The sequence below is a fragment of the Mytilus trossulus genome, chromosome 5 (genome assembly GCF_036588685.1).
Source record: "Mytilus trossulus isolate FHL-02 chromosome 5, PNRI_Mtr1.1.1.hap1, whole genome shotgun sequence".
In the NCBI taxonomy this organism is placed as follows: Eukaryota; Metazoa; Mollusca; class Bivalvia; order Mytilida; family Mytilidae; genus Mytilus; species Mytilus trossulus.
In genome coordinates this window covers 11,190,716-11,202,722 of record NC_086377.1, presented here as the reverse complement: position 1 = coordinate 11,202,722, position 12,007 = coordinate 11,190,716, and the positions used below count along the sequence as shown (strand labels likewise).

General features: G+C 33.3%; 1 protein-coding gene across 1 annotated transcript; it reads left to right on the top strand.

Moving 5' to 3' along the window:
- The first annotated feature begins 4,820 nt into the window (after positions 1–4,820).
- On the top strand, positions 4,821–11,410 carry LOC134717597 (techylectin-5A-like). Its single transcript, XM_063580091.1, has 5 exons — positions 4,821–5,154; positions 6,930–7,501; positions 7,827–7,923; positions 9,678–9,842; positions 11,178–11,410. Exons 1-5 carry the CDS (start codon positions 4,821–4,823, stop codon positions 11,408–11,410), a joined length of 1,401 nt encoding a protein of 466 aa, XP_063436161.1.
- Positions 11,411–12,007: the final 597 nt, after the last annotated feature.

Sequence of the window (12,007 nt, the reverse complement as noted above, 5' to 3'; positions counted from 1 at the left end):
AGTTAGTAAAAATTTACAAATTTTATGAAAATTGTTAAAACTTGATTATAAAGGACAATAACTTCTTAGGGGGTCAATTGACCATTTTGGTCATTTAGACCTTTTTTTGAGTCTTAAATTGCTGTACATTATTGCTGTTTACAGTTTATCTCTATCTATAATAATATTCAAGATAATAACCCAAAACAGCAAAATTTCCTTAAAATTACCAATTTAGGGGCAGCAACCTATCAACAAGTTGTCCGATTCATCTAAAAAATTCAGGGCAGATAGATCTTCACCAGATAAACAATTTTACCTCTTGTCAAATTTGCTCTAAATGCTTTGGATTTTGAGTTATACGCCAAAAACTGCATTTTACCTCTATGTTCTATTTTTAGCCGTAGCGGCCATATTGGTTGGTTTGCCCTGTCACAAAACACAATTCTTAAACTAGATAGCCTAATAATGATTCAGGCTATGTTTGGTAAAGAAGGTAGTTTCAGAGAAGAAATTTTTTGTAAAAGTTAACTAAAATTTACGAAAAATGGTTAAAAATTGACTATAAAGGGCAATAACTCCTAAAGGGGTCAACTGAACATAATTGCTGTTTTCAGTTTATCTCCAAATATAATAATATTCAAGATAATAACCAAAAACAGTAAAATTTCCTTAAAATTACCAATTCAGGGGCAGCAACCCAACAACAGGTTGTCCAATTCATCAGATAGATCTTGACCTGATAAACAAATTCCCCAAGTCAGATTTGCTCTAAATGCTTTGGTTTTTGAGTTATAAGCCAAAAACTGCATTTTACCCCTATGTTCTATTTTTAGCCAAAGCGGCTATCTTGGTTGGTTGACCGGGTCAAAAAACACAAATTCAAACTAGATATATCAATGATGATTGTGGTCAAGTTTGATTTAATTTGGCCTAGTAGTTTCAGAGGAGAAGATTTTTGTAAAAGTTAACGACGCCGGAAGCTGGACAGCCTTTAAGGCCAGGTGAGCTAAAAAGAAAGATAAAAGGTCCGTGTGCTTGTTTTCAAAATATAAGCCAATGAAAATTTGGCCTATTTTTTATATATCAAACACTGGCACATTTTCCCTTCAAATAGTTATCAAAGGTACCAGGATTATAATTTAGTACGCCAGACGCGCGTTTCGTCTATATAGGACTCATCAGTGACGCTCATATCAAAATATTTATAAAGCCAAACAAGTAAAAAGTTGAAGAGCATTGAGGATCCAAAATTCCAAAAAATTGTGCCAAATACGGCTAAGGTAATCTATGCCTGGAATAAGAAAATCCTTAGTTTTTCGAAAAATTCAAAGTTTAGTAAACAGGAAATTTATAAAAATGACCACATTATTGATATTCATGTCAACACCGAAGTGTTGACTACTGGGCTGGTGATACCCTCGGGGACGAAACGTCCACCAGCAGTGGCATCGACCCAGTGGTGTAAATAGTTATCAAAGGTACCAGGATTATGATTTAGTACGCCAGACGCGCGTTTCGTCTATATAAGACTCATCAGTGACGCTCATATCAAAATATTTATAAAGCCAAACAAGTAAAAAGTTGAAGAGCATTGAGGATCCAAAATTCCAAAAAATTGTGCCAAATACGGCTAAGGTAATCTATGCCTGGAATAAGAAAATCCTTAGTTTTTCGAAAAATTCAAAGTTTAGTAAACAGGAAATTTATAAAAATGACCACATTATTGATATTCATGTCAACACCGAAGTGTTGACTACTGGGCTGGTGATACCCTCGGGGACGAAACGTCCACCAGCAGTGGCATCGACCCAGTGGTGTAAATAGTTATCAAAGGTACCAGGATTATAATTTAGTACGCCAGACGCGCGTTTCGTCTATATAAGACTCATCAGTGACGCTCATATCAAAATATTTATAAAGCCAAACAAGTAAAAAGTTGAAGAGCATTGAGGATCCAAAATTCCAAAAAATTGTGCCAAATACGGCTAAGGTAATCAAACACATAGAAAGAAAAGATAAGTTAAGATTTAAAAAAAAATGCCTTTTAAACAACATGAACAATAAAAACAAAGTTATGAAAAGATTAGTAGAAGTGAGCGGCAAATTTTTTATTGACTCCACCTGGATAAAACTTATGTATTCCGCATATCTGACAAAAAGTTAAAAAAAAATGTGTAGCTAAAATCCCCGATAAAAGTGTACAGTGAAGAATAGTTCCAGCGGTTGTGTGTCAATCGAAAAAGGAAACAGTTTTAAATCTTTGCACGCTCTGCGTCATACTTATGTTTTGGAGATACGTTTAAAAAAGCATGAGGAAATTTAATTTTTCTGTTTATGTGTTTAATTCATATATTCTAAACTTTCATTGTGTTGAATTAACAATCCTTCAAATCGTTGATCTAGTCTTTTGCAAATACCAGTATGACGGCATATGTTATGTATTAATGTGAAAGGAGTAGGTTCAGTAAGGCCATTTTGTGAACCCAAAATACATAGCAGTTTTACAAAATTGTTAAAATGTAAACTTTTAGTTATTTATTGGAAAGTAGAATGCTTCTGCTACTTAAATATTGGCTTATTTTTTTACAAAACAATGAACATATATCGGGTATTATACTGCAATCAGCTATTTTGTTATACAGATAAAGCTATGTATACTGCAATCAGCTATTTTACTATACACATAAAGCTATACGTATAAACATAAGCTTCATACGTCAATGACCTCAACTAACCTTTAAGCCCCGCCTACTTACCGGAACTGATGTATTTCATCAACAACGTCACGTCACAACCATGACAACGTGTAGTAACAATGGTCAAACTTTTATGAATTTAAACTTGTTATATCTTCAAATTGGTATTTTATATACCATGTTTATTAAATGTTATTAATTAAGTGCCCTGTTTAATTCATTAAAATGTCAATGTACTACCACCTGTACTACGTTCAATAGGGAAATACCCCCAAAATTTTTTCTAACAATATTTGTTACATATTTTTTTTTTTTTTTATCGATTTCAGTATAAATCGGTATAACCTCTCATGTCCCCCATTTCTTAGCCTCATACAAATAAATTACATATTTCAAGACACCATATGTATATTGTCTAAACGTATGAACGCTATCTTTATACGTCAATTACCTCAACTAACCTTTAAGCTCCACCTAATTATCGGAAGTTCAGTATTTCATCAAAAACGTCACGTCAAAACCGTGACAACGTGTAGTAACAATGGTAAAAATTTTACTAGCATTATTTGATGATGTTAAAACACTGAAATCTTCACAATTTTAGCATTTTAGTAAACATTTCAGACGGTTTCCGTCTTAAACGAAAATGGCCGCATCTGTGTTCCTCCTTAATATTGAAATGTCAGTTGTATTTGATGATAATACATAATATATATAAATGTTGAGGAAGAACAAGGTCACTTTCATTTATGACAAAAACCATCCGAAAGATGACATTTTTTTTAGCATATTTGAGAGTTTTTTTTATATTTTAGCTTGAATCGGAACGTTTTAATGCGTAAATCAGTTATTTCACATAAGCTATTTGAATATACTAAAGTAGACACTAAAGTGTTTTAAAAGTGTCCAATATCTTTTGACAGATGAACCTGAAATTTGAAGCCAAAATTTACCCTTACCGGACCTACTCGTTTTAACATCAGGAAATTTAGTAAGCTTCCGAATGTAATAGAATTTGACAAAACGAAGATTTCCAGGTGAAAAGTGAGAGTGTTTTGTATATCATTGAAGAAATCGTAGATGTACATTTCTATGGACGAAATGTACATCGTTTCGTCTTAACCTTTGAAAATGATCAAAAACATAACGAATTGCCAATGAAAATATCATAATATCTTCTCATGATGCTGATTAAGCCAATCATATAAACGTAGATTTTCATTTTTTTTTCGTATCACTCTCCATATTTATGTGATACGAACAATAGTTCATCATGCAAGAAAAAGATAACAGGTCACAATCATTTCTTAAGATTTCACATGTTTTAAATATACTATAAGTTGGAACCGAAATTCAAATCTATTGAGGTATTGAAACCCCTGAGGAGCAGCTACTCGAGAACTCAAAAAGTGGGTAAACATACTCTTTTGTAAGAATCGATTCCAGATTTTACCCAACTACCGTTTGTTTTCTCATGTTAGTGAAGAGCACTGAATACCTATAATGCCAAATACAATTTATGAATTATATTCCTGTGATAAACAATCCCTAATATTCATAAGAATTCAAAGTTTTTGTAAACATTCATTGTCCTGAAAGTATCGTTGTTATGTTTGCTTAAATTTATAAGTTCAAACCAACAGCAGAGACAAAATAACACTATATTAAACCGCTGATTGTTGTCAGTAGCAATAGCTATTTAATTTAATTTTGAAGTGAATTAAATCAACCGAAGTCTTCCTCATTACAACATGTACAATGTCAACCGAGAGTTATCATTTATCACGAACTGTGAAATTATAAACATCGGTAAAACGTATATTATAGAAATCGTCTCAACAGTTAAAGGTTGCGTTCTTCATGCGGAAACACTCAATAATTAATCAAAGTATAAACTTTGGAAGCACAGGTTATACTTAGTTTCATATACATGGTGGATTTAGACACTTTAAGACCTCTATATGAGATGATAAATTACAACTAAATATCAAAAAACAATTACGAACAAATTACTTATATAAAATCTATTTTTGAGGTCTCGAGTGTCATTTGGATTTACAAGCAAAATGTTATTAAAGTTGTAATATACTTTGAAAGGTTGTTTATGAAAAATATCATATAATATAATACTAACATTTCGGTATGCTTGGGAACAGCTTAGCCAATCTAACTCTGTGTTTCATAAGACTTTTCGTCGGAGTAAAGATTAATTGGTATTATGCTGAAACTGCTAACATTGAAATAGGAAAGTTTATGACGTTCCAAAATATGGAAATAGCATCGTCCGTTAGCTCCAAAGAAGTACACAGTGATAGCTCTCATGTGGAATGTAGTCTGCGGTTACTCAGTAAAGATAACAGTTGTGTCTCCAGTTATAATACAGTTACACGCACCTGTTTGTTGTATACTTCCGATTGCTCTCCGTCATTCAAGGAATCAAGTACTGGGACGTTGGTAATACACAGAGATCTGCCAGGTGAGTCTTTAAATATTCACAAAAACAACAATTAGAGTCATGGTATTTTCTTTAATAATTTGTCATCGCCTTGATGTTTCTACTTATGTTGTGAATATTCAACGATTTTTTTTTCATTGCAAAAAGGAGGGACATTGTTTAGATATTCTTTAGAAAAAAAGGTATGTGTGTGTTTCGAAATGGATATTCAGGTAAGGTAAGAACTAACAAGTGCTAATCTTGAACAAGACGGGATGTAAACGAATAATCTGCTTCACAAAATTGAGGACATACGGTCGTCAAAAGTGAAAAGAATATTTCGCTCGGGTAGAAAGATATAATTATTGGTAGTGTAGTACTCATTATATATGGTTCCAAGCTAAAACATCTAGTAATACGGGATTCTGTAACTGTGAGCCAAATTGAAACAGTTTCTGGCAATTTGTACCATTTCAAAGAAATTCTTTCATTGCTGAAACCAAGTGCATGGTAAATGTTTAAAAACTTAACTGCAATTTTTAATTTTGATCCAAAGTTGACCGTAACCTGAGGGGTTTGACCAGGATTGTGCAATTTTCTAATCATGATCATATTGTACTTTGGAAGCATAATAATTTATTTGTAATATGTGCCTTTCAGCAATGATGGATTTGACCGCTACATCTTGTCATAGCTTAATCAACAACTACACAAAACAGCCCAACTTATATACGTTAACGTTTTAATTGATATGCAATACACTAAACCCCGTATAACCTGTGCACTATTGGAGTGTTCTCCATTTTAAAATCCAATATATATTAACGTGCGTTTTGTCGAACACAGCTATAATCCATTTCTCTTATTATGAAAAAGTAAAAAAAAAATTAAATACCGAACTCCGAAGAATAAATAAAACGGAAAGTCCGTAATCAATATCAAAATAAAAATAAAAAGCTCAAACTCATCAAAGGGATGGATAACTGATAAATGTTACTATAAATAAATGAATGTGTTATAAAGCAGCTCATGAAAGATTTTGATGCTTAAGTTTTTATATTTGTTCATGCCGTCAACAAAATTTAAGTATAGATTGTCCTCCAGACAGTACATTATTCCAAGCAATTTACTCCTCTAACATTGCTATTCAGATTTATATCGATAATAGTTGTCAATAAGTAACGTCTTAACAGCTATCCACCAAGTCAACTTGCTGTGTTGCTGATGTATGCAGAGTAATATCGTTCAATGAACTCTTAAAATGTGTTGATAGGATTTATCAATTACTGGAAAGTAGTAAAACTTGTATATTTCCACCTCATATAGCAAGATACATATTTTACAAAAAAACAAATAAGCCATAATGAAACCACGAACAGAAATTTGATAATAGTTTGATTTCCAATAATATCTCATCATTTTTTCTATATCGATATATTTGACGCTTAAAAAATGAAACGAAAATAATAACAGACTGAGCTGATTTAAAAAAAATCTTTTTGTAGCAAAACAGCCGTGGTAAGAATGTTTGTTAACCCTTTAATAAATCAATAAATAATGCTTAACCTGTAAAAGTTATACATTAAATACGACGAGTTCTTCAGGTGGAGCAATATCTGCGTAGCCTTCCGGAACACCTCGAATCACCGCAAAACGTTTGACAGGTTGCATTATTCTCCATTACTTATTGTTCTATAGACTGTAGTGTGAATTTCCATCAAGGCGTGGTAGTTTTTTACGTGTGATATACCCATCCTCCTCTGATTTTCATAAGGTCCAATTTGAAAATAAAAAGTGTCAAGACATATTTTTTTTAGGATTGATTCAGGACAGCGAAGATTGTTCGTACTACAAGAATATCAACAAGCCTAGTGGTGTATATATAATACAGCCAGAAGGTGTTAGTACTGGTATGATGGTATACTGTGATATGGATACAGGTAGTGGTGGCTGGATAGTAAGTATAAGTCTGTTCTCTAGTGGTGTCTATACAATACAGCCAGAAGGTGTTAGTACTGGTATGATGGTATACTGCGATATGGATACAGGTAGCGGCGGCTGGATAGTAAGTATAAGTCTGTTCTCTAGTGGTGTCTATACAATACAGCCAGAAGGTGTTAGTACAGGTATGATGGTATACTGTGATATGGATACAGGTAGTGGTGGCTGGATAGTAAGTATTAGTATGTTCTCTAGTGGTGTCTATACAATACAGCCAGAAGGTGTTAGTACTGGTATGATGGTATACTGTGATATGGATACAGGTAGTGGTGGCTGGATAGTAAGTATTTGTCTGTTCACTAGTGGTGTCTATACAATACAGCCAGAGGGTGTTAGTACTTGTATGATGGTATACTGTGATATGGATACCGGTAGTGGTGGCTGGATAGTAAGTATTTGTCTGTTCACTAGTGGTGCAAATACTAAATGTATGACAGGTCTACATAGAATTATTTCCCGCCACATTTTCAATTGCTTATATCTCGAAAACAAGCACATGTACCCTTCATTTTTTCCTGCTGGAAAAAGTTTTGAAACAGAGTAGCGAAAGAGGGACGAAAGATACCAAAGGGACAGTCATGTTTTCAAATTTCACTGAACACTGTTATACAATAATGTTTTTATTTTGTAGGAAGTCCTAAAAGAATTTGTTATCTGATGTATTGTTGCTCAATACATGTCATAGACATAAGTATTCTTATCTATATTTGTAGGTATTTCAGAATAGATACGACGGTTCTGTTAACTTTTACGAGACAAAGAACCAGTATAAAAACGGATTTGGGAGTTTATCAGGAGAATTTTGGTTAGGTATAAATTATATTGTTGTTTGTTTGTTAGTGTTTAACGGTCCTTACAGGGAACTAAGCTATAATATGGCCATCATGTTTGTACTGGTGGATCAAGCAAGAAACCTCTATAAAAACTGACGTTCATTAACTGCCAGTATCCTTGTGAATGGTGTAGTGATTGGTCGAACTCCGAAACAGCGGTTACGTCCTCTTTACTACGCTACGTTCACTTTACCGATAGTTTAGCAAAGCAACGTCACCTCTGTTTCGATGTTTAATGATTGGTGTGTATCTTAGAACGCTTGTTTTTTGGTTAGTTGTTTAATTTGCCTTTCAATCGATCTGATGAGTCAATCTGAAAAATAGGATGTGGTAAGATTGCCAAAGAGACCAAATTATACAGAATTTAACAACTATACGGCCTTCAACAATGAGCAATGCCAAAGATAATAATGGTGTACTGTGACACTACAATACCGGGTAAGCGAAAGGCTAAATACTCCCTAATTGGTTTATTGTCACAACATTATGTATGTGCTTTTCACAAATTACTGTTCTGTTTGTGTTTTATATTTCACCAATTTCTGTGAAATGTAAAGATTACGTTATGGTATGAGTTTTGATCATTGATGAAGACCTTTCGGTGTCACATGGTTGCTTATACCTATACGCCATTTTGCGACTGTTGAAAAGTGTTCACATTTCTAATAAAACTACATCTCAATTGTATATTCTTACGCCATGATTACCGAAGCCATATAATTATTAAATGGAAATTAATTTAGAAGATACGAAATTAAGATTAGTTTATTATTATTGAAAAAGAAAACCAATGTAGCTGAGGTAGTTGGACTTTTATGTTACAGAGCCAGTCGTCAGATATGTGAGTAATCTTGTACATTGTTGACATTTTTAATCCTATTCAAATGTTCTATATTAAGATTTGATATGATTGAAGCACTAATGACTAATGTTGGTACAAGAGTTCATTTATAATATTAACGCTTATTACCGTGTTCATTGTGTACGGCATTAGAAATAGCCTTCATCAGGTACACTCCAGAGGCGGATTTAGGGGGGGCAGGGGTCCCGGGCCCCCTTCTTTGGAAACAATTTGGTTGCTTATATAGGGAATCACTGAAGCGTGGCTGGACCGGGTCCCATCTTAGGTCAGTCAGAAGGCTCCCACTTCTGAAAATTTCTGGATCCGCCACTGCACTCGAGACCAACGGCTTCACGATAAAAAGAGACTGAACCTACGGAGGGTCTATTTAATACAATGTACGATTTACAACATACAATATTTGAAATTTCACTATTAATATACAGGAAACTATGGCACACATTTTCTTGAAGGGCAATGCATTATTTAGACGTTTATTCAGTTGAGTTAAAACTTAATTGATTGATTATTATTTAGTCTTATCTCTGTGTGGGGAACTTCACAAAGTACTTCATCAAACGGAAAAGACAGAGGAATAGCAAAAAATAAATTTATAAAGTATTATAATGTCGCTAAGTTTGCAAAGAGTATTGCACATCATCGCTAATCCCGACTGACCCGGCCGCTTGAACTTTTGACGCATACAACAATCACTTTTCCATTGTGGCGTCAGATATTTCGTTTTATGACGTCAAAATTTTACGGGAACCTATGTGATATCCAGTTATGGCGGACAAATCGCGATAAGGTGTATTGCATAATAAGTGTTCATCGATTAATTTACTTTTATATTCAATGAATAGCTCAAACAAATATTTTTAATTCTTCAGGCAATGACAACCTCTACACGTTAACTTATTCAAATAAGTACATGCTACGTGTAGACCTAACAGATGACTCGGGTAACACAAGATATGCAGAGTACTACATCTTCAGAGTATCAGATGAGGCAGACAAATATAGACTGACTATTGGAGAGCACCAAGGCGATGCTGGTTAGTATAAAAAAACAGGTGGAACAAACCCTGTAAATTCAAAAATTATTGCAATTTTAGGAAAAAAAACAAGAAGGCGAGATTAATTGTTGCGGGTGCAGAAAATCACATTTAAATATATGAATGAGATATCATAATGCTTTATAGCTCTTATTGCTTGTTATTTACATTATTGAAAAAAAAACTCGCAAGAAGTTCTTAAGTGCCAGTCTTTGTAAGAATCAGGCAATTTAGGTAAAAATTAAAAAAATGATACGAAAAAACCCAGCCAGCTTATCATGCTATTTAATATATCTAACCATCATCCTCAGTTAAAAAGTATTAGTCTTTCGTTTGTGTGTGTCTGGTAATATGAAAAAACTTTGGAAAATTGGTAAGAATGATAGCAAATTACAGAGTTATCTCCCCTTATTTGTTAATTTCTAGTGCATTTCAACCAAATTGTATCTTCTATTACCAGAACAGAAAATGGAAATGAATGTTATTTTTGTGCATAACTACATATTATGAACTGAAATCAATGCCAAATTGGGTGGGATTTTTTTGGTCATGTTTTCACCACTGCCTGATTCTTAGGCAGACTGGCACTTAATTAACACGTTGTTCAATGCTCTGTGTTACAATTGTAAGCAGTTTTGTTTTAAAGACTCTTATTATAGATTGATGGTGTGTTCCAAAGCATATGTTTTAACATATTATTGCTTGACTTCTTTAAAAAAAACCAAAGGTTTACAAATGGTCTACAGAATAAAGAATCAGGAAAAAATACGGAATAAGATTAATTAGGCGAAAAGAAAGCATTGATTGATTGATTATTGTGTGTTTAATGTCCAGTGGAAAATCATTCATGGATGTGCACGACGAGAAATAATATGTGTGATGACATCACAGTACTAACAATGTGGTATCTGAAAAAAGAGAAGAAAAAGAAAACCCACAAAAACCTGAACATCTTTTAGGAACATATTTTTAAATCTTGTAATCATTTTTGTTTTATATGAGTCATATAACTGGTTTTTATAAGTTTATCGGATGAAGTAAAATGATCAGATACTGCTGAAAAATCTGTCAAAGAAAAAAGAAAAGTGAAAACAAATAAAAAGGATAAAAATAGGGGTACTAAAATTTAAAGAATAGAGAATAATGATATATAGAGAGACACAGAATATTGGTAATCAACAAAACATTCAAGAATAAGGATTAATGGTCAACACATATAAAAGATGAAGAAAAAATATCAAAATATTTATGGAATGCAAACATAAAGGACGCAAACCATACCCTAAACACTTTTATTGTATAAATCATGTAAACAGATTATATGTTTTATTCCAGGAGATTCTATGTATTATAATAACAACCGAACATTTCAAACGAAAGACTTGGACTCAACAAATAATGGTTGTTCTCTTGTTAGATATGCTGGCTTTTGGTTTTATGGTTGTACCTGGGCTAATCCGAATGGACGCTGGATTCCGGGTATTGATTCCTGGGAGTCCACTTACTGGATTACTTGGCTATCAAAATTAGGCATGTCTAAAATTTCAATGAAAATCCGACGAAAATGAAGTTGTAGAAAATAGTGAATCGGTCCACCTTTCCGAATGTATCTCGTTTTTTTTCTCGACAAGGTCATTTAATTTCTTTTGAATTTAATAAATTTTAACATGGCTATCCATCTTATTTTGAATACAATACATGTTTTGAACAAAAGAGAAGCACAATTTCTTTGAATTTAACCGAAAATTCAGTGTTTAATATTGTCCGTTTTTTTTCAAGATCAACAATGAAACTGTTCAGGTTATTCAATAGTTGGTCCGGTTTCTTTTTAAAAGTAATTACACCTTATGTAAGAATCCGGGGTTTTGATTGGTTAATAGCCAGTGTACTTTTCACCAATTTTCTGTGATCAAATGAATATCGTTCATTTTTAACACCGCCGGGGTATTTGCTAAAAGGATATGCCTTTTTTACCCTCTCTGCCAAAAAATACTCTATCCGACTGGACGCTCGTAACGTCACGATCGTCAATGCGTTTTAGTACATTAACATTCGGTGTAATTAAACAGATATATCGAGTTCTTGAGGGGTATTTGCGAAAAATACCAGTCTTGAGAATCAATTTCCCCCGCCTTACGGCTCGTGAAATTTGACATTCTCTCGAC